The sequence below is a fragment of the Carcharhinus amblyrhynchos genome, chromosome 2 (assembly GCF_965287045.1).
Source record: "Carcharhinus amblyrhynchos chromosome 2, sCarAmb.v2.hapA, whole genome shotgun sequence".
NCBI lineage: Eukaryota > Metazoa > Chordata > Chondrichthyes > Carcharhiniformes > Carcharhinidae > Carcharhinus > Carcharhinus amblyrhynchos.
Genome location: NC_137325.1, coordinates 81,011,505 through 81,035,443, shown reverse-complemented (window position 1 = coordinate 81,035,443; position 23,939 = coordinate 81,011,505). Strand labels below are relative to the sequence as shown.

Here is a 23,939-nt window from a genome sequence, read left to right as displayed (position 1 = left end):
TCCCAGCATGAAACAGTACATATTTTTTCAGTTGTGTAAATTCCACCTGCCCACAAGGTTCATATTTTCACTGAAGAGTTTCTGTCCATTTTGTTGGTCACATGTGGGGTGTTTATTGGATGAATACAAAGACAAATATCCTTGATGTACATAGCTATATCACTCTGACCCAGTGTGAGACTGATGGATTATCTTGGCAATATTCTGTGCTTTATTTGATCAGATGTTAAAAGGAATATAGTTAACACTATGAGAAAGGCAAGAGAATCCTGTGGAGATATAAATTGGCATCACTGTAGATTGACATCTCAGCAGACAGAAAAATTAAATGGCACATTTGTGCCAAACCCAAGCTAATTCAATAATTTATACCAAGATATATTTTAAAAAGTCCAGCTCATTATTTTAAGGATTTATAATTTTTTATCTCCTCTTTTGTATACAATGTCCAACTGCACACTAAACTAAATGTTGCGCGGGTCCCATGGGTAGGCATCAGGTTCATGGTAAGCCAGTATCCTGCACTCAGTAGAGTTGAGGCAGACTGTACACAAAGTTTGTGCTGCGTGCCCATCATCATCATGTTAAATACGGTGCTGACTGGTTGCACCTCAGCAGGAGGCCTAGGTACATGTGTACTTGACACAAGTTACAGCTAGCCTGCACCTCTTAAAGACAGCCTATGCATCTTAAAGTGGAAGTAGATCCTATTGCAGTTTTTCAGTCTGCAGTCCAGGCAGGTTCTGACCAAAATGAAATTAAAACCTTAAATTTTACTGTGAAAAAAAGCTGTTCATGCAGGCATCACATAACCTATCAATCATTCGCCACCAGCAATTTCGAAAGGGTCATAAAACCCAGGACACTGCACTAGGCCAGATTAAAAATAAACAAGGTGGTTATTGTATTGCTTCAGCAACACTTAGAGGACACCGGTGCAGAAACCATGGCAACAAAACAAAAACTCGAGGCCTGCTTAAAAAAACTGCAGAGAAACATAATTAAAATATATTTCTTAAAGGGACAATATTGTCACTGTATTAAGATATTTCTAATCTTTTTGTCTAGTGTAATCTAGTTCATTTTTCTTGTTTAAGAAATTCTTTATTTTTTGTGTTAAATGTTCATCAGCAGACACCTGTGAATTTGTTTAGCAACTTTCCTCCACAATTCCTAAGCAAAAATCAAAGCTAGAATCTATTAAGCCAAGTTTCAATCCATCCAGTATTAGTAGCTGGAATCATAACAACTTACTAATCCAATGTATCCTCCACTTTTTTATACTAAACCCCTTGAGGTTAGGAAGGACATTGATCCATTTGCCGTTTGGAGAAAAGCGTCTGAAGAGAAATTTTCTCCAACAAAGACTGATTTCACCCTTGATCTTCAAGTGAATTTTCCACTTCATCAGGCATGTCTGTCTGACTGATTCAGGGCTGAACTGGTTTCAGCCAGTAGTTGTGTTGAATTCAGCTGGAACAACATCATGTACGTTCAGATATATGGTGCTGTCAGGATTAGCTGCCAGACTCAGCTGTCATTGACATCTTTGCCAATTTCCAGGAGAAATGCATTTTTGATGGCATGATCCCTAACTTCCTATCCCGAGCATATTTCCAATATATAGATGATACATTTGCTATTTCTGAATCTGCATTTGCATGTTGGAATTTTCTTACACACTGTAATGTACTCCATCCTGTGCTTAAATTCACCTTTGAACTGGACAAGCCTATTGAGCTCGCTGTTCTTGATGTGCTGGTTGAGAAACCCATTAATGTGTTCTCCACTAATCCTATATATGCACTGGCATTCCTCCAGATCCACTTGCAGCAAGATTGGCTTGATCAGCCATCTCATCAATCAGGCTCAAACCACTTGCTTACTGTGCAAGTCTGACTTTGTATTTGCCACATTAACGCTGCCCTGGGGGATGGTGGCTAGTCCAGCCAGATCATACACATCTGTGCATACTCACAAATGGACCAAAGGTTTCAGACCTGAAAAGTGCCAGTCAACCTCAGATTGCTGTGGATACGTAAAGTATGTCAAGAATTTGAACAAAGGGTGAAACTTGTTGTTTTACGTTGCCACCATGCATTAGTTATACATTTCTTCATGTTTGGATTGGAAAGATTTAGCTGAAAGTTGATCTACTTACTTGAAATAGAAGAAAATAGCCAGGGAAATCAATAATGATAAAATTGACAGTATGTGACCCACCACAGCCATATGGTATAGGATGCGTGCCATCTGGTAAGAGGAAAAGATAACATCACTTACAATGGGAAAGCCATGCATCCACAGAACCAATGTCTTTTTAAAAAAATATTTATTATTCATTCGCCAAGTATTATCCTGGAATTTAGTTGAACATTTAAAGTGCACAAAAAGCAACTGAAATGAGTATAAGAAGTTAATTGCATTGGTGTGATGATTTTCAAAAGATCTTTATATTTCCTAGAATCTGTACGGACATTTAATATTATGTAAGTGGCTGAGTCAAAATGTGTGTTCACATGAAGTATTATAACATGTTTCAATGTTTCTTGTGGCATTCATCACATGTGAACATTTGTTCAACTTAACCCACTTTGCTCTTGAGGGTGTATTTGAAGTTTGTTAAAGAACCTACTTTACTCCAGTTCTAATGATGAATCATATGAAAGGAAATGGAACACAACTAAACAAAGGTTATGCTAATGGATAAAAGGATACCAACTAAAAACCTGAGATAACAGTGGGCTGATTTAACATTAGCCCTCATGTGATCCAGGAAATAAAGTACTATAGACATGAAAAAAGAGGAATCAGAATAAACTTGCTGAATAGACCTTCGCCAAAAAAGTACGGGGCCACTATTTCTAGAATAAACAAAGGATAGATTATATGGCCACTTTCAACCATCTCCCTTTCATTCCCTCCCACTCAAACACTAAAGTGGTGCAGTGCTCATGAAATGCACTCTGCTTGCTCATGTTTCTCTGTGCCTGAAATCATTGTTCTGTAAGGAGTCTCACAACATCAGGTTAGAGTCCAACAGGTTTATTTGGAATCACGAGCTTTCAGAGTGCTGCTCCTTCATCAGGTGGGATGTGGGCAAATGTGGCCCAGGACCACTTAAAGGCCTTAACTTGTTTCCAGGTGGGAAGGCCTCCTGAAAGTCAATCTGTCTCCCCCTAGACTAAATCAGGAGGGCCGGATAAGTGGCAGAAATGCCACCCAGCACCTTCCTATCCGATCTCTCAATTGTACCATGCCCGACCTACCCCCTCCACCATCCCCCCCCCTCCTACACCCCCACCCCACACACACACACACACCCACACTTCCAGGAGTGTCAAATGCTACTTATATCGATGCTGAGTTAATGGTCAGTGAGACTTACCTTTAGTTTATAATGTGTGAATTTGTTACAAAACGTATAGTTGGACCAAGTTCGATTGGTTTCTGGATGTTTAAACCAGTTCCCCGTTTCATCACAGTATTTTGTAGCTTTTTCTGGAAAGAAAGTAAAGACAAGATTTCAGCAACTGTTCCATTTTACAAAGAGAAGTGAATATAAACTAGACCCATGCTGTCTACTCTGAATAATCCAAATCTGCTTTTATGTAAAGAAAATTGAATTATCCAATTATCTGAATTTGGCAATGTAACCATTATATTAAGTTGGGAATTTGATGTTCAAGTTTCCCCATCACTGATATTAGGCTCACTGGCCTACAGTTGAAAGTTTTACCCATCTGCTGTTTTTTAAATAGAGATGTAACCTTTGCAATCTCCAGTTCCTTGGCATTCAGTGCCCCTCAAGTACTGTCTCACCATCCTCCCGATATCTAATGAAAATTAGAGGATTGGGGCCAGAATTTCAGCTCTTACTTCCCTCAGTAACTCAGGTTGCATCCCATTTGGACAGGGTGAGGAGTTCTCTATTTGGAGGACTACCAACCTTGTCAATGCTTCTTTTTAACATTGCCAAACCAACAATTATTGCTAATGTCTCTTCCTTTCTGCTGCATTGGCAACATCAGCTTCTCTAGCAAAGACACGTGCAAAGTGCTGGCTTAGCCATGCCCTCCACCTTTGTAAGAATGGTCCATAATTGGGTCCAGCCTTCTTTAAACTGTCCTTTTACTGCTGACACAGCATTCTGTCCTTTTTAGGTAAAACATTCCTCGAAGGGTGATATGGTGGCACAGTGGTTAGCACTGCTGCCTCACAGTTCCAGGGACCTGGGTTCAATTTTGATCTTGGGTGACGGTGTGGAGTTTGCACGTTCTCCCCATGTTTGCGTGTGTTTCCTCTGGGTGCTCCGGTTACCTCTCACAATCCAAAGATGTGCGGGTTAGGTTGATTGGCCGTGCTGAATTGCGTCTTAGTGGCCCAAGATATGTAGGTTAGATGGATTAGCCATTATAAATGTGTAGGGTTACAGGGATAGGAAGGAGGAACTGGATAAGATAATGGTTCAGAGAGTTGGTGTGGACTCGACGGACCAACCGGCCTCTTCTGTGCTGTAGGGGTTCTATGGTTCTAAGAATAATTTCAACAGCAAACAGAAAAATATAATAAAAATGCTCAGCTAATTCACCACCACTAATTTGCTATTGGAGAATTGGCAGCAATTATAGCTTCAGGAAATCAAAGGAATGGTGAATGCTGGACAATGGGGCAATGTGCTCCTTAGGGTATCTCTAAAATAACGGGTTTTATTGATCTTAAATTTTCTACATTTTCTATATTTCTATTTGTAAAGAAATAAACACGAATTAAATTATCTAGTGTTTTCAAAGCAATTCAGATTCTGTTAAACTTGATAAATTAATGGATACCAGCACAACTTTATCAGTAACTCTGCAGCAGTAAAAAAAGAGGCCAGGAGCATTAACTGCAACATCATGCACAGCAGACCAGCTAAGATAGAGATACTTCATTGGCCTTGTTAACATTTTTATAATAGATTCAGAAATTATGAATTATTTATGTACTCAGCCATGAAGATTTAATTGGATTATTATGCAATACCAGCTTTCAGCAATAGTTTAGCTTGAGTCAATGTACTTCAATGCTAGTTGAACCATCCATTCATTCAAGAAAAACTTAGCCATTTCATGCAGTAAGATCCAGCTCTCTATCTAAAGAGATCTCACCAATCACTACAGTTATGTCGTGATACAATACTGGAAAAGGTTTATTGGTTGCATCAGCAAATCTTCAAGAACAAAGTTCAATTATGTAGCATATTTAACACAGAAAACAACCCAGAGATGCTTCACAAGGATGCTGTCTGGCAATAATCAAATTCATGTCAAAGAAGGTGATATTAGGAAGGGCATCCAACAGATTGATTAAAAAAGTGGATTTAAAGGTGTGGTTAAAGGAGGAGATGGATGTGGAGTAGCAGAATGGTTTCAGAACGGATCAAGACAGCTATAGCCATGGCGGATGAAGTGAATGGGAAATGCACAATAGTTCAGAAAATATCAAACTGGTGTAAAGATAGAGAATGTTATGGAGGCAGTGAGAGGTGACGCCATGCAGGGATTTGAACAAGAGATTAAAAAGTTTGAGTTTGGGGGTTTGACACACTGGGATCCAGGGTAGATCAGAAAACACAGGTGTGATAGCCAAATGTACTTGAGGGACAGGTGAGGCTGCTCTAGTGGTCGTTATTTAAATTTCTAGCAACTGTTATGATCTCAGTAGAGATCAGTCATAAGTTTTTTTTAAGAATCAAACCTGTAAACCCAGTTACTAAAGCAATAAAACCACAATATTCATGATTTAAAACAAAATAATTCTACTACACAAAATCAAAGAACATGAAAACTAATAATCACACAGTCTCTTAAGTAGTCATTTACATATAAAAAGTACAATGAACACAGCTACCTTCACTTTTAACCAAACTTTCGAACTCAACTTTCCTTTCACAATCGTTTGACTGACATCCCCCAAACTCTAGTCAGGTACTTATTAGAAAATGGAAGATTAACCATTTGATCTGGGCATTGTGTCAAAGATTTGTCGACTGTGATCTTTTCAGTCTTCTATTTATTTCCATCAAGGTTTTCCCTTCAAATCTACTCTAACTGTCCCAAGGCTGTATTCTTCCCATTAACAATTAAATGTAACCTGTTCAGAATTCTGTTCGCTCTAAAATTCTTTAACTCTGGAATTTTGCATCCAAAATGCTCTCTCTCTTTATTCTCGGCTTGGCTATTCCAGAAATCTAATTTATAGTTAGTAGAGGCCCCCTGTTATCAAAGTAATTTAAAAAAACCTTTTCAACCAACACATACACAATATCAACTGAATTCTGCTTGCTCTACAGTGAAATTGTTCTCAAAACAACACAAACTGCTTGAACATAGAGCTATGCCCAAGAACCCACTCACCTTTATAATTCATTCTGGTTCACTTTTTTTCCTATTGTTTAACTCTCAGGCAATTTGGTCACATGATTATTTATTGGAACCTGGCAGAGTTTTATAGAAACACTTCTTTCATAGAAATTTAGCTTATAAAGGAACCATTACCCCAAGTAAAATGCAAGAATTTTACCATTTTTTAAAACTATAGTCCATCATACTGCTTAGGAAAAAACTTATTCCTGTCCTATCTTCTCATTCACTGAGAACTGAATTTGTCCCTCTCTACTCAGAGAGGGAGGTTGGGGGGGTGGCGGGGGGGGAGCGGGTCCTAAATGGGAAGAGTTGTATTCATTGAAGTTTAGAAGAGTGAGAGGGGATCTCATAAAAACGTACAAAATTCTAACAGGATTAAACAGGATAGATCCCGAAAGAATGTTCCTGATAGTGGGGGAGTCCAGACTATGGGTCATACTTTGAAGATAAGGGATAAACGTTTTAGGACTGAGGTGAAGAGAATGTTTTTCACCCAGAGAGTGGGGAATCTATAGAATGTACTATCACAGAATGTAGTTGAGGCCAAAACATTGTGTGATTTAAAGAAGGAAATAGATACAGCTCCTGGGGCTAAAAATTTCAAGAGATTTGGGGGAAAGGGGGGGATCAAGATATTGATTTTGATGATCAGCCATAATCAAAATGAATAATAGAGCAGGTTCAAAGGGCCAAGTGGCCTCTTTCTGCTTCTATTTTGCATATTTCTGTTCCATGCTTAGAATAAGGCCCCACTTTACAGAGACATTGTCCGACAGTATCATCCCCTAAGTACACAATTACCCCTGCCACTAACACCGCTAAATCTCCCTTCAGGTCACGGAGACATGGAAAATGGGTATGAAACTAGGGAAATGTATCAATGTGCAGCTGAGTCAGTATTACCCATCACACACCATAATTCAGAGTCTAATTACCCAAAGGGTGTCATCCCTCACACCATACGTTACTGGGCAGCTATGTGCTCCACCTGCACAAGGCCAAGTAGGGAAATCCCACTTTAGAATTTAACTCAATCAAAATACTTTTACCCCAATAATGGATGGATTTGGGTTTGGATGAGAAGTTAAAGTTTGAAAGATTTCAAACTTAACCCTAAGCTACTTCCATCCTTCTGCTTTCAACAGAGATCAAGTCAGTCAGTAGAACATTATAATGTGTATCTACTTTTATATGTTTCTTAACTTTTCAGCTGGGTTTTCTGGGGCTTGGAAAACTGGGCGGGTAAAAGGTGACGAGAAGAGCTGGTTGTACAACATAAGTGTACTTACACAACTGCTTATGGGTGCTTTCTTCAAGCTCGACAAACATAGCTGCTTCCTCCCATGATTCCCCAACACACCACCTCCATGATGTCTCACCCTCCCTAATGCTCCGTCCTGTGATCTCTCACTGGTATAGAACATAGAACATAGAACATAGAACATTACAGCGCGGAACAGGCCCTTTGGCCCACAATGTTGCGCCGACCAGTCTTATTTTTAAAAAAAAAACATTGACCCACTAATCTAAACCAATCCCTTTTCGTCCATAAACCTATCCACCAATCTCTTAAACGCCCCCAAACTAGGCGCATTTACAACTGCAGCAGGCAGGGCATTCCAGTCCCTCACCACCCTCTGGGTAAAGAACCAGCCCCTGACATCCGTCCTATAACTACCCCCCCTTAATTTAAAGCCATGCTTTAAATCCCTTCACTCACAATCCTTCTACCCCTCATCATGACCCTCCACCATTCTTATCACAACCTCTTCCTACTTCCCTCAATGCTTTCTGCGGCCTTGTTATAAATATTATCAAGTCAAATGGGGGGCAGCCATTGAATCAAGTTGACTGCTGGTTGGGAAACCTGATGAAAATCTGTCCTTTTCTTCCAAATGACTGGGAAATCTATACTTCTGGCCTTTCCGCCCAGAATGCTTCCGCCTATTCCCCTGCCTCTCCATATATATCTGGGTTAATGCGCACAGGTCCAGTGCTTATTTGTGGCCCTTCTGTTAAGTTCACGCCAAAATTATGGAGTGGTGCCTGTGACTTGTGCCTCTTACAAAATTATGAATGAGTAACAGGAGAAAGCTATTTGGCCCCTTGTGCCTGCTCTGGTAATCAGTAAGATAATTGCTAATCTAGAACATAGAACATAGAAAACCTACAGCACAAACGGGCCCTTCGGCCCACAAGTTGTGCTGATGATATCCATACCTGCTCGGCTTACCTATAACCCTCAATTCTATTAAGTTCTATGTACTCATCCAGAAGTGTCTCGAAAGACCCTATCGAATTTGCCTCCACCACCACCGACGGCAGCCAATTCCAATCACCGACCATCTTCTGAGTGAAAAACTTATCTGATGTGGTCTCCACATTCTTTGACAACAGACTATCGACTTCTGTCTTAAATTTATTCAATCACTTTATGCAGGGAAATGAGTTCCAAAAATTCACAACCTTCAGAGAGTTAGATAGCGAGAGACAGCTCATTTAAACAACTCCAGCCAGCAACTGCTCTCGATATTTTAAAAATAAAACTAAAACGCTCGCCAAAATTCTACCACCATGGGAATCAAAATGAGCGAGGGTGGACAATGGGAATTTCTGTTGACCTAAGGGGGATTTTCCAATCTCGGGTCAAGACATCCACTGTCTTTCCTTCATGCATAGCTCCATCCATCAACACATGACTCTGCTAACCAATCTAATCAAATCCTACTCTGAACACCCAAGGGTAACCTAAGTAATACATTAATTCTGTTTAAGCAACACAGCTCTAGCCAAAATCAGTCATTATCCTGCATTCTCAACATTTGGAGCTGTCTGCTGCAGGACAAATTGGCACCATATAAAACAGAGCTGACTTTTAAATATATCCTTTACACGATGAAAATGAATTTCTTAAAGGCACACTATCATCTCAATAACTGATTATTAGAGTTTTATTTTGGTCTGAGGTAATATTTATGGATTTTATCTTCTCCACTTTTTATACACTTCAGTTTGAACTTCTGCTGGTGGGAGTTGTTTGTGATGAACAGGTGTTGATGACTGAATTAAAACTACCATCAATCTTGGTTCAAGGAATTGTATTTGTTTTTAACACTGTGCAACTGAGGGCTTCTTAGTAGCCTTGAAGAAATAACCAAAAGATTTGAGCTCGGCAATTTGAACTCGATGCGACACTACATTAGAATTTTACGCCCACACCTGCCCTGGATTCGCGGCAGGTGTGGCTCGCAGAATGAAGTTGTTGGTGACCGTAGGTGGGATTTTAAGAGTCTCGTCCAAGTGAAGTCATACAATACAAGTCTGCATCTTCAAACAAAGCCATGTATTATTAGGTTTCAATGATTAACTATGTCTGTAGGGCAGAACAACCATATTGGAAATGAACCTTGCTTTCCTGATATTATGGTAGATGTTATGAACACCTGTCCTTAATGGCTTTAGTATCTTTGGGTTTTGGGTTAGAATATATTGATGCCAATGTTTACAATGGGTTGTGTTATTAATTAGAAGATGCAACATTGTTCATAACTTATCTATGCTGCCAAGGATGTGTTGCTGTCCACATGAATGCCAATGGGGCCTCAAGAACTGAATATCGCAGTTCTCACCAACGAGAATACAACTTCAGATCTTCCCCTTCCTTCACCGGCAATGTTGTCAGGTTCGTGCCAACTTATGCCCTCACCACCCTTACACTCCCATACTAATTCACTTCTTGAACAGTTCCTTGCCAAGTTTGACACTTCCTGGATGACTTTAACAGGATTGATAGCTGAATGAAGCCTTACGGGGATTTTCTTGAAAGCCAGGCAGTTCCAGGGCAATTGGGCACTTCCAAGGCAGCTGGACACCTTTTTACAGCTTGGCAGTTCCACCAGAGTTTTTGCATAAAAAGTGTTTACATTTAATAATTCCAAAAGCTGCCTTTCCTCTCCCAAAGTTGTGTCCAAAGGGGCACCCTGGCTATGGTAAGAATACAGTAAAAAGTCTGACAACACCAGGTTTTAGTCCAACCGATTTATTTGATAGTAAACTCGCCACACCAAGTTCAGACATCCTCTTATCTGCACTAACTTGCATAGCCTGGATTCCACATTCCTGTTCTTCTAAAATTGCACTTCTGTGGTGATTTAAATGGTTAGCGACTTCCACGAATGACAAATGTGCGAATCCTGATCCAACTCCAATCTCACCCCCATGAAAATAGGAAATGCTGGGTTCAGTGGTGGGACTTAAGATTTTGCCAATTTCCAGGATGGTTGCCAAAAGAGAAAGGCTATTTGTCGTGGCAAAAACTCAGGCCAAAGTGTTTATATTTAGTTGCAGTTAATTCCACGGCAACTACAGAAACAGTCTTGAAACGGGTACTGGAAAGTAAATCGACATCAGAGCAGTGGGGAGGCATTCAAGGATGAGGTAGCATGTGTTCAGAAAAAAATATATTCCTACAAAAAAGAAAGGTGGGATCTTTGATTTTCAATCTTGTAGATATCAAAGAATGTACAGAGTAGGATGAGGCAAAAACAATTCAAACATTGTCAGATACTGTGGGCGCAATACTGCAGAAAACCTAGAGGTATATATAGAACATAGAACATAGAACATTACAGCGCAGAACAGGCCCTTCGGCCCACGATGTTGCGCCGACCAGTTACAAAAACAATGACCCACTAGCCTATACCAATCCCTTTTCGTCCATAAACCTATCCATAGATCTCTTAAACGCCCCCAAACTAGGCGCATTTACAACTGCAGCAGGCAGGGCATTCCAATCCCTCACCACCCTCTGAGTAAAGAACCTACCCCTGACATCCGTCCTGTAGCTACCCCCCCTTAATTTAAAGCCAATCTCAGAATTGGCTTTGAATATGCAGTGTATACAGGGATGAAAATAAAAGAAAATTAGTAAAGAGGGCATGATAAAAATATTAACAGGCAAAATCAAGGAAAACTTAAGGAGGTGAACAGCATGTGACATGACTCTATATGAATAATTCTTCACAAAAGAAGGACATGAAGCAGATATTGTAATTAACGAGGAGGAAGGTGAAATGTTGGATAGAGTGAAGATAATGAGAAAGGAAATACTCAGGAGCTTAGCCTCTTTGAAAGTTGATAAATCACCTGGCCTTGATGAAATGTACCCCAGGCTGTGAAGAAAAACACAGAAACAAATAGCCGAGGCTCTAAGCATTCCAATCCTTTGCAGCAATAAGCATTGTGTCATAGACTGGGAGGCTGCTAATGTTGTACCCTAATTAAATGGAGAGTAATATATAGATCAAGTAATTATAGGCCAGTCAGTGTGACCTCTGTGGTGGGCAAATTATTGGAAAAAAATTCCCAAGACAAGAAAATACACAATAAGTGGTAGGGTTTTGAGTAGTGTAGAGGAATAGAGTACATTTTCACGAATCACTGAGGATAACAGGACAGGCAGGCAAGGTGATTGAAAAGGCATATAGGACAATTTTCTTTAGCCCACGCAGGGAGTATAATAGGAGGGAGATTATGTGAGAATGGTGTAAAACATTATTTAGGTCTCAACCAGAGAACTGTGTACGGTCCTGAACAGAATGGGAGTCATTTGACCACTTTCATTTTAAGTACTAGGTGGACTTGAAACTGGGAGATCTGACTTTTAGGCCTGTTTTTATGCTCCCCCCATCCCCCTACATATGCACCTGCCTGCAAGAGTTTGAGCGTGTCAGATTCACGCTGCAGAAGCCAGTGGTCGAGGCTTAGCATGCATGAAAGACTGCAGAGGGAGGTACTACATATGCGCACTACCTCCCTCTGCAGGGGCCTGTGATCCGGGACACAGCCCCAGCTGATCTCCACCACCCAGACCGATCGCAGCATCCTCCTTCCCCACCAATCGCAACCCTCCACACCCCCCACGGATCATGAACCCACCACCCTCCCCCCATTGATCACTGCAGAGTGGCAGTGGGCCTCCTCTCCCTCCCTACTTTACCACCATGTCATGCCCAAAAACAGGTGAACAATGCAATGGTAAAATCGCCCCTCGCAAAGTTTAAGTTTATTAGTGTCACAAGTAGGCTTACATTAATGCTGCAATGAAGTTACTGCGAAAATCCTCTAGTCACCACACTCTGGCAGCTGTTCAGATCTTCCCCTCCCTTCACCGGCAATATCGCCAGGTTCATGCCAACTTATGCCCTTAGATAAAATCCTTTATTTCTGACAACATAATCTTACATCTCTTCTGTATCCTTTCCAGTGCAATTGTGTCCCTCCTGTTTTTGGGTGCACTGAGGGAGAATTTAGCATGGCCAATGCACCTAACCTGCACATCTTTCAGACTGTGGGAAGAAACAGTGCAAACTCCAAACAGATAGTGATCCAAGCCCAGGCATCGAGCCTAGGTTTGTTGCTCTGTGAGGCAGCAATGCTAACCAGGGTGCCACATATTAAAAACAGGAAGGACACAATTGCACTGGAAAGGATACAGAAGAGATGTAAGATTATGTTGTCAGAAATAGAGGATTTTATCTAAGGGTAACAACTGCTAAACTGGAATTGTTTTATTTGGGACCATGAACACGAGAGACTGAATGACCTCCTGTACTGTAAATTCCCTCATGCTACAATTCTATCTTCATAATCTTCATAATCACGGCTGCTTTGCCCTGAGGCTGCAGGTCTGGTTGTAACAGGTACTATAGTTCGATGGGCTCCTCCTTTACAAAGTATAGACAAAGCACACTTTCCTTGGCTCAGGTGGACGTTAGAGACATACTTCTGGGAGAAATGTTTTCCTGCTGAGAATGCTTCTATCAACCCTCCCCCCCATCCCCCACACCCCTTCCACTTCTTCCTTAATGAGCAGCTTCCTTACTGCCTTGGCTCCAAATTCCCCTCATGCTGCAGACAAAGGAAAATTGCAATTAAAGCACACAAGGGAGTAAGTGATCTAATCAAAGCCCTTGCTGTCATAACCAAGACCTTCTCCACACTCAGCACCCTTCCCTGACAGCTTCACCTTAAGCAACTCCTCAAAATATCAAAGAACTTCCACAAACTCCTTCAGAGGCAATAGAGATTAATCAGCAACCAAGCTCCAATTGTTGAGGGGTCCTTCAAAAAGCCTGGCAGAGTGGGTCCTGTCTGCTGTTGAGCATTTAATGAATGAACTGTGTGACGTTACCAGGTGATAGAAATTGGAGCAAAGAAGTTGAAAATAGCAACACTGGGATCAGTGTTACACCCATAACTGACATCAAGAGCTGTTTACTCTGCATGCTTCCAATGCACACCCTATGCACCTCTGTATACCCTGTACAACAGTGCACACCCTAGATACCAGTGTACATCCTATATACAAGTGCACACATCATGCACCAGTGCATATCTTATGCACCAGTGCACACCCTTTACACCAGTGCACACCCTATACACCAGTGCACACCCTAAACATCAGCGCACATCCCGTATACCAGCGCATTTCCTGCACACCACTGCATACATTGTACACCAGTACACACACTAAACATCAGTGCACATCCTGTACGCCAGTGCATACCCTAGACATCAGTGTATATCCTGTATACCAGTGCACACCCTATACACTATTGCACACCCTATGCGCCAGTGCTAACTCCTCATCAAGATGGTGTTCAGCATGGGCTCCATTTTGCAGTAAGGAGTTTATGATTTTCTGCAGAAGTACTTTCATGATAAATATTTCAGTGCTTTATGGAAATAAACAGTTCTAGGATGCTCAGGAGTTATAAAAGGAGTACAAAGATGTAACTTACTTACCAGTTTCATCAAAGTCATCAAAGTGGTTTGGGCAGTTCTGCACGCTTAATGTTCCAGCTGGTGTATCATCCCAGCATAACCATCCATCCCAGGTTCTGTTACAGTACAGACCTGCAATGTCAGAAAACACAGGCAAATAAAATCCAGTGTTATTTGTAACAACAACAAAGTCTGTTTATATAGCAGGTTTAATGAAATAAATCATATCAGAGTGCATCACTGGAGCTTTATAGGGCAAACTTTGACACTGAACCACATAAGGAAATATTAGTGCAGATGACCAGAAGAGAATTCCAGGACCTATTGCTTCAGCAGCTGAAGGCCCAGACACAAATGGTGAGCAACTAAAGTTGTGGATGTTTAAGAGATTGAAATGAGAGAAGCAGAGATATCTCAGAGGGTTGTGGAGCTGGGGGAATTGACACAGATTAGGGAGAGCAACTTGTGGTGGGATTTGAAAACAAGAACAGGAATTTTAAAACTGAGGAGTTGTTTAAGCAGGAGCCAGTGTTGGCCAGTGACCTTAGGGGATATGGGTGAAAGGGACTTGGTGAAAATTAGGGTATAATTAGCAGCACTTTGGGTGACCTCAAGGTTGTTAACAGTCTGGTTTAATCTCAAACAGGGGATCAAAGGCAATGGTTTCCGCCTTTCCAACAATAACTTGGAGGAAGCTTCTGCTAATTTACACTGGATGTCAGATAAGCAGTCGGACTTAATTTAGAAACATTGAAGCAGTTGAGAAAAGCGGTAGTGAAGTCAAGCAATGAGTTACCAAGATTCATGTGAAAGCGAACACTGCTTTCAGACAATGTCTCTGAGGAGCAGCATCTGGTTGAGAAATAGGAGGAGTTAAATTATAGATCACCGGGGGACACTGGTTATAACAATGCAGGAATAGGAAATAAAATAACTTCAGCTCATTCTCAGGATAACATTAGATTGATAAGAATGGAAGCAGATAAGTGCTGTCTCACCCCAGCTGGATGACAGCTGATGTTTTGGAAGAGGATGATGTGGTGATCCATATCAAAGGCTGCACATAGATTGAGGAAGGTTAGTTTGCCTTGGTTACAGTCACATGGTTGCCATTTGTGATTTTGGTAAGAGCAGTACAGCAATGGGGATGGAATCTTATTTGGAGGGTTTCAAACATTGAGTCCCATGAAAGGTGGGCATGGAGATGGGAGATGATAACATGATCAAAGGCTGATTTTCCACTGCTGCCCATAGCAGCTATCATGACAGCTGGGAGCAGGAATATTGCAGTAAGGTCAGAAACTAATTTCACATCATTGTGAAACCAGTTCACGATGTTCTGCTGCAGACTTGAATGGCAGGCCGTGTTCCCCGCTGCAACACATTGGGAATTAAATTTCAATAAATTTGCATCTTTTATGTGGATTGCTAGCCACAGTCATTCCACCACACTTGTTCATTAGGGCACATTGGCATGGAATTAGAACATTGTGTTTCACAACAGTATATGAGTAATAATGTACCGAGCAACCTGCACTTCACTTGTGACTTTGAGGTTCGGTCGCCATCCTGCATTACACAAAGCTGCCAGGCTTCACAGGCAGCACCACATTACTTTCCGGGGCAAGTCACAGGCAAGTCTGTACCCACCAGACCAAAGGTAAGGTGGGTTGGCTTTAATAGTCTGCAGGGTTAGGTCTCCACTTTGGAAAGGGGGAAAACTGGCCTGAGATATGGGAAGGAGCTGCAGGGTAAGGAATCCACTGACATGTAGGAGTGAGGAGGTTTACACTCAGAAACATGACTTGGGGGATGGTGCAGCAGGTTATTGTGTGCAACACCAGGATGTGATAATGATGGGTGGAATTCTCGCAAGTCCCCACTGGTGGAGGCTTGATAACGGATGTGGGGGAGAATATGGTGGAAGGTTAGTTTCATACCAGTGTGAATCTATAGCAGGAACTTCCATTGGCCTCACCGTGGTGGGTTGGAAAACCTGCAGAGGCTAACATGAACCCTATTTGCATTCCTTTAGGGATGCAATGAAGGCCCAACCTTCCCCCCACCCCTGTCCCCCCATCCACACACACACATACACACACACACACACACACACACAGAGGCCAGATTCTCTGTGATGCTGATGGGAAGACATGCTGGTGTGAAACATATTTGGAACAACGTGGCATGCATTGAACAATGCCTGGGGCTGTTTCCAGACATCAGGATGGAGGCCGACTCTGGACCCAGGAATATCATAGCAGTGGGTGCGGGGAGCACCTACAGGTAGGCCTTCCACATTAGGTGTCCCATACAGCATCCTTCTTCTAGCCTCAGAAAGCTTCAGGAGATCCATCCTCTTCCTCAGGAGATCCATCTTCTGGCCTGAGTGCTCCTAGAGATCTATTTGTATTTTCAGGTGGTCCACCTTCTTTCTTCTATAGTGGCTCAGTGATGTTGGATGCTTATCAATATACTGCCAGGACACGAGGGTGGAATATGCACCATTCAGGTTGCCCTGCCACTGCCCGGGTGCATAATTTATGAGGACAGAGCCAGAAGGTTTGGCATGTTTTCCTGCCAGCCTCCTCAGCGGAAAACATTCTACATTCCCATCCTGGCTAAGGCAACTAGTATCAAAATGGGATAATTCTGTCCTATGTTTCAGATTGAGATAAGCCATAATTACAAGTCAGAAACAATCAAGATTGTAGGGAAGCACCAGGGCAATAACGTGGCAGAAAGGGGCTGAGCTTCGGCACCTTGAGTTGGCAAGGTGCGCCCACTTATTGGTGATATTAGCGGACGTAAACTCTGTAAGTCAAAAACGTGGTTTGCAGCCAAGAGCACATGTGAATTTGGAGTATGGGCTCATAACACGAAAACCCTGCTGACAGACAGAGAGCACCATGAGTTGAACGATTGATAATCCTTCTCCATGAGTAAAGACATCTTGTACACTACCTCTTCATGTTTCAAAATGCAGATGAGATAGGAGAACTGCTCTGCCTCAAGAGCAAGAGCATGAATCTGCAAAGTTTATGAACAAGGCTCCTTCCGCAAACGCACTTAAATTAAGATTGAGAGATGGGAGAAAGCTGACTTAAACTGGCGGCACAAATTAAATCATTAATCCTTCTTCTGTACTGGGTGGCTGACCTCTTCTATGCTGCACTGGCACTGAACACCACTGCTACTGCCACCCATGCAGGTATGGTGAGGTTTGCGAGCCTCCTCCAGTGTTCACTGGAGTAGAGGACATCATGACAGGCCTTGATTGTGTCCAGTGAGGTGACACTGAATTCTGGAATAGCTACTTGATCCCTTTGGGAAACACGTCTTCCTTAGAGAAGTCCTGGGACATTTTCAAGGATGTGCTCATTTAAATATGGCACCCGGAATAAGGAGGCAATGAGTTCACGGCAGGACAGGAACATCAGAAACCACTCACATGCAATCCAGCGTGTTAACTGCACCAACAGAATGAATGCTGTGGCTACAGGAAGAAATGGCACAAAATCCATCATTGCTGCCAGTGGAATAAACACTTAGTGCATTGAGGGGGAAAATTCCTCCCAAGGAATTTGGAAAGGAAGTTTTGAGATGGACAGTAATTTGCACCAGTGATGGGGTAAGAAGTCTTTTATTGAGGAGAGGATGATGATGATGATGGAATTGAAGAGGGGAAGTACCTGAACAAATAGACGTTAACAATATCAGCTAGAACGGAAGGAAAGGAGAAATGTAAGTAACCATGTTATTAAAGAATACAAGTTCTACCTACTGGTCTCTTACCTGGTTTGTTATATGAAGCGTCCCTAACCATTTTTTCATAACACTTAAACTGTGCATCCATTATCTTTTGCCTTATTAGGTTTTCTGCAGTCTCAACAGATAATGGCTCAGTTGTAATTTCATCATAATTTTCAGTCGATGCAAAACTTGACATAGTTCGCTGCAAGGTAGAGAAGACGCAGTGTTTAAATTTAGCTGCCAAAAAAACCCATTGCCTGTTGATTCCTGAAATTGGTCACTGAATCAAATCTCATTAAGAACTGTGAAAATTGCTGATCAAAGTGAATTTTCTTTCCAATGTCAGCCTGAATAACTCTGTTCACACTTCAACCGTAACTCTCTCCGACATTGTGGAATGTATCTCCAACCAGCATTATTGAATGATTTATTGCAGTTGTACTGACTTTCTCTCTGTGCTGGTGTTAACACATTCACTTTAAACAGATCATCGGGATCATCAGGGCATTCAAAAGGTGCAGAAATTTATTGCAGCTACATTAAATGTTTGTTTAGAAATTTATCCAATTACAATCCTTCATAAAAGACAGTTTAACTGGATAAGCCTAGGAAAATCTGAAAGTCTTGAGGAAGTGTAACAAATTTAATAAATAATAGGCTGTATTAAATATATTTACTTAAGTTTTATTTCTTCCATGGTTGGATATGGCAAACTATAAAATGTTTGACTTGCATTGTTAGCCTGATTGTTAAAATTGTCTAGGTGACTTATGACTTGGTAGAGGCTCTAATAGTTACATAATATCAGACAACACAATAATCAGAGTTAACTTCAATGTAATGGAAATTCAACATTAACTGATAGCATGGAGAAAGGGGGGCAGTAGCTTTCACCCATCAGTTTAAGGTGGGTGAGACTTACCTTTATTTTATAATTTGTGAACCTATTGCAAAATGTGTAGTTGGACCAAGTTTGATTAGTTTCCGGATGCTTAAACCAGTTCCCCATTTCGTCACAGTATTTTGTAGCCTTTTCTGAAAAGAAAATAGAAATGAGACTTCAGTAATTGTTTGAGTTTACAAACAAACAGAAGCCAAGACAATCCAGATAACACAGTCTGATCAAGATAATCTAAAGTTGTTTTTATTTAAAGGTAAATTAATTCCCAATTACATGATAATGTAAATTTTACAAGTTGGGAAGTTGGTGTTAAAGTTTGATTTGATTTGATTTGTGTTATTATTGTCACGTGTATTTACAGTGAAAACATTGTTTCTTGCGTGCTATACAGACAGTTCATAGAGAAGGAAATGACAGAATACAAAATATAGTGTTACAGTCATAGCTAGGGTATAGAGAAAGATCAACTTAATGTAAGGTAAGTCCATTCAAAAGTCTGACAGCAGCAGGGAAGAAGCTGTTCTTGAGTTGATTGGTACATGACCTCAGACTTTTGTATCTTTTTCCCAAAGGAAGAAGGTGGAAAAGAGAATGTCCGGTGTGCATGGGGTCCTTAATTATGCTGGCTGCTTTGCTGAGGCAGGAGAAAATGGAGACAAAGTCAATGGATGGGAGGCTGATTTGAGTGATGGATTGGGCTTTTTTCATGACCTTTTGTAGTTCCTTGCGGTTTTGGGCAGAGCAGGAGCCATACCAAGCTGTGATACAACCAGAAAGAATGCTTTATATGGTGCACCTGTGTAAGTTGATGAGAGCCATAGCTGACATGCCAAATGTCCTTAGTCTTCTGAGAAAATAGAGGTGTTGGTGGGCTTTCTTAACTATAGTGTCGGCATGGGGGGACCAGGGCAGGTGTTGGTGATCTGGACACCTCAAAGCTTGAAGCTCTCGATCCTTTCTACTTTAATATTAGAAAATTATTATTATTGGGAAAGTTAAATTAAACAATTTTTAATTAAGAGGAACAGATTATACTGCATTGTCTTAAATTTAAGTGTCACAAGTTGGCTTACATTAACACTGCAATGAATTTACTGTGAAAATCCCCGAGTCGCCACACTCCGGCACCTGTTCAGGTACACTGAGGGAGAATTTAGCATGGCCAATGCACCTAACCAGTATATCTTTCTGATTGTGGGAGGAAACCGAAGCACCTGGAGGAAACCTACACAGACATGGGGAGAATGTGCAGACTCTACACAGACAGTGACCCAAGCTGGTAATCAAACCCAAGTCCCAGGCACTGTGAGGCAGCAGTGATAATTCACTGCGCCACCATGCAGCTTTAGACATGAATGAGATTCTTTTAAAAACTCAGGCCAATGTTTTGTATCAGAAGGGATTGTTCAAGCCCTGCCAAATTTTACACTTTTATAAGCTTGGCTCATCTTAACAGTCTCATCTCTATTTATTTATTTGGGTTTCTATTCTTTCTTTTACTTACATTTCTAATTGCCACTGTTGGTAGTTAATTGGCATTGCCATTTCCACAGAAAGGTTTTGGGCTTTTTTTTCCACTGTTTCTAAATGTCAAAACAATTGCACTATTTTCAGATCCCAATATAAATAAATGAGCAAATGAATAATTATCTGTAGCTTCATTTACCCCTGAGAACAGACCCATGAAGATACGTTCAGATGAGCTTTGCTTATTTCAGGCTTGTAATAACTGTGCAGGTTGAGTTTCAAATCAAATATTGAAGAGTAGAGGTGCTAATGCTGATCCCTGAGAATGTCACCATGTACTTCCCTCCAGACTAAGAAGCAACTGTTCATCACTGCTTTCTGCTTTTTGTCCCTTAGCCAGCTTAATATCCAATCTGCTACTTTATGTTTAGCCCCTTAACTTTCATTCTGTTAACATGAATATTACTCAACACCTTTTGGTAGTCCATAAACAAAGCATTAATGACACCTACCCTCATCAATCTTCATTAAAAAACACAATCAATTTTGTCAAATGCAATTTGCAATTAACAAATCAATACTGATAGTCACTTTCAAAATGTTGAATTAATTTTGTCCCAGATTATTGTCCTCAAAGGTTTCCCCATCACTGATGTTAGGCTGACTGGCCTACAGCGGAATGGTTTAATATCTGCTCTCTCTTTTTAAAAATTGAGATATAACCTTTGCAATCTCTATTTTCCTGGCACTCAGTGCCCCTACAAGCACTGTCTCACTTACTTACTAATATCTAACAAGGATTGGAAGATTATGGTCAGACCGTCCAAAATCTCCACATTTACTTTCCTCAGGAACTTAAATGTATTCCATTTGTACAGGATGAGTTCTCTATTCGGAGGAAAACCAAGCCTTTTTTTAGTATTCTTAGCCCAACAATTATTGCCTCTTCCTTTCTGCTGCATTGGCAGCATTAGTTTCTCTAACAAAGACACATGCAAAGTGCTGACTTAGCCATGCCCTCCACCTCAACAAGAATGGTCCATAATTGGGTTCGCTCTTCTTTAAACTTTCATTTTACAACTGACACAGCGTTCTGTCCTCTTTTGGTAAAACATTCCTCTTAATATTAAAAGCTGGTTTCAACAGCAAATGTAAAAATATGGTAAAAATAGTTATGCTAATTCACCGCCATTAGTTTGCTACTGGGGAGTTGGCAGCAATTATAACTTGAACTCAATGTACATCTGACTTAATAAAATGGAACAGTGGATGCTGGACAATGAGTCAATGTGCTCCTTAGCGTATCACCAAAGAAATGGGCTTTATTGATCTCAGACATTCTACATTTTTCATGTTTAACCCTGAGGTGATGTATTTTGCAAGTACTAACAAGGCAAGAAAATACACAATGAATGGTAGTATGCTGGGAAGTACAAAGGATAAGAGCGACAGTGGGTAGCACTGCTACCTCACAATGCCAGGATTCTAGCATTTTCCTAATGATAGACATTAGACTTACTGACCTATGGAGTCTAGCTTTCTTTCTCTTTTCTCTCTTCAACAAAAGTGTTACTTTTGCGGTCTTCCAATCCATTGAGTCCCATTTCAAGCCAATCTATACAACAGGGATCTCTTTAACATGTAACTTTATGGACCTAGACTACACTCATTAATGTTAAGTGTTGTTTCTCTTTCAGGAATTTCACTTACTTTTGACTTGGCCATGGATTGTTGGACCGAATACAAATCTGTGTCTTCAGTTGAATGAGCTGCCACAGGATTTGAATGTTTATCTGATTAAAATCTCCCACCTGATTAAGGGCATCAATTTACCACATGCCTGGCCTATTCGCCACAAGTGGTGAACACTTTGGACAACACTGTTGTAGGCCAGACACTTGTCTATGGGAAGAGTAAAGGTGGTGCAGTATAGTAGAGAGTGGCTTCCAGATTCCCTAGTGCAGTACTAGTTCAGGAGGTGGAGGTGAAGAGTTGAGCTGAATGTGGTAGGGTGGGGGTGGGTACAGAATGTGATGCTAGGAGATCTCCATATAGGCACATAGAAGGAATGAGAGCAAATAGCCACAGTGGTCACTGCAAACAGTTTCAGCCTAACAATACAGGTGTTGTGTTGCAAAGGAACTTAATGACCTCACATGAGTCATCCAGGTCAGTGAATTCTCTTCAAATGTTACATCCTGACAACCGCACCTCTCCATACATATTGCTCAATGTACCATACTCCTTCACTCTTGAATCTTTTTCATTTTTCTCTTGGTGTGTTAGTATCATGGCGAAAGTCAGAATTTATTGCCCATACTAATTTCCCATGAGAAAGAAGTGGTGAGCAACATTCTTGGTCTACTGTAGTCCATGTGTTGTATGTACACCTACATGTTGTTAGAGAGGGAGTTTCAAGATTTTTGCAATGATGAAGGAAGGCAATATAGTTCAATGTTAGGGTGTTGTGTAGCTTGGAGGAGAACTTGCAGGTGGTGGTGCTCCCATATATCTGCTGCCCCTGTGCTTCTAGATGGTAGAGCTTGTCAGTTTGGAAATGCTGTTTAAGAAGCCTTAATGAGATGCTGTTGTGCATCTTGCAGATGATACACACTGTTGCCACTGTGCCAGTGGTAGATTATGTTGGTGGATGGGGTGATGATCAAGCAGGTCACTTTGGACAACGTCGACCTTCTTGCATGTTGTTGGAATTGCACTGATCCAAACACGTGGAAAATATTCCATCAAAGTCCCGACGTGTGCTTTGTATAAGGTGGTTAGACTGTGGGGAATGAAAATTTGTAGTCTCTGACGTGCTGTTGAACCTGCAGCATTTATTTGGCTGGGCCAATTAAGTTCCTGATTAATGGTAACCTCACGACTTTGGTAATGGGGGATCCAATGATGGTCATACCATTGACTGTCAGGGTGAGATGGTGTGATTCTCACTTGTTGGAGATAATCATTGCCTGGCACCCGTGCGGCTTAAATGTTACACGTCAATTGTCAGCCCAAGCATATGTGGCAGGGTAGCAGCAGAGAGAGGTATATGGCCATGATACCATGGCTTATCTGTACAGTAGGCTGGAAGACGATCAAAAAAAAAGTAACTGAGATAGTGGATTCAACAGATACGAGAACAGACAGGCATCTTTTAAAGTTTATTTATTAGTCACTGTAGGCTTACACGAACACTGCAAAAACGTCACTGTGAGAATCCCCTATTGCCACATTCAGGCACACTGAGGGAGATTTTAGCATGGCCAATGCATCTAATCAGCACATCTTTCAGACTGTGAGGGGAAACAGGAGCACCCGGAGGAAACCTACGCAGATACGAGGAGAATGTACAGACTCTGCATAGACGGTGACCCAAGTCAGGAATTGAACCCGGATTCTTGGCACTGTGAGGCAGCAGTGATAACCACTGTGCCACTCTCTGCACCCTGCAGTGTGATTCTAAGGTGGTTTATTGCCTCCCACATATTAAGGTCACAGATGTCATTGAGAAGCTGCAGAGGATCCTGAAGAAACAGAGTGAAGAGTTAGAGGTCATGGTCCTTGAGAATACCAACAGCATTGGCAGAAAGAGAGATATGCTTATTCAAAGAAAATGTTAAGGAGTT

The 23,939-nt window shown here is 41.2% G+C and overlaps 1 protein-coding gene across 2 annotated transcripts in view; it reads right to left on the bottom strand.

The window, feature by feature from the left end:
* Nucleotides 1–23,939, bottom strand: part of calcr (calcitonin receptor) — a 269,497-nt gene that overhangs the window by 111,949 nt on the left and 133,609 nt on the right. Inside the window, exons 5-9 of one of the 2 annotated variants that reach the window (XM_080216792.1) lie at nt 18,868–18,980; nt 17,988–18,147; nt 14,214–14,324; nt 3,389–3,501; nt 2,162–2,253 (exon numbers count right to left, since the gene is read on the bottom strand). In XM_080216792.1, coding sequence (XP_080072918.1) covers nt 2,162–2,253; nt 3,389–3,501; nt 14,214–14,324; nt 17,988–18,147; nt 18,868–18,980 — 589 coding nt within the window. The remainder of the gene's footprint in view (nt 1–2,161; nt 2,254–3,388; nt 3,502–14,213; nt 14,325–17,987; nt 18,148–18,867; nt 18,981–23,939) is intronic. The other variant, XM_080216801.1, reaches the window with a different exon arrangement.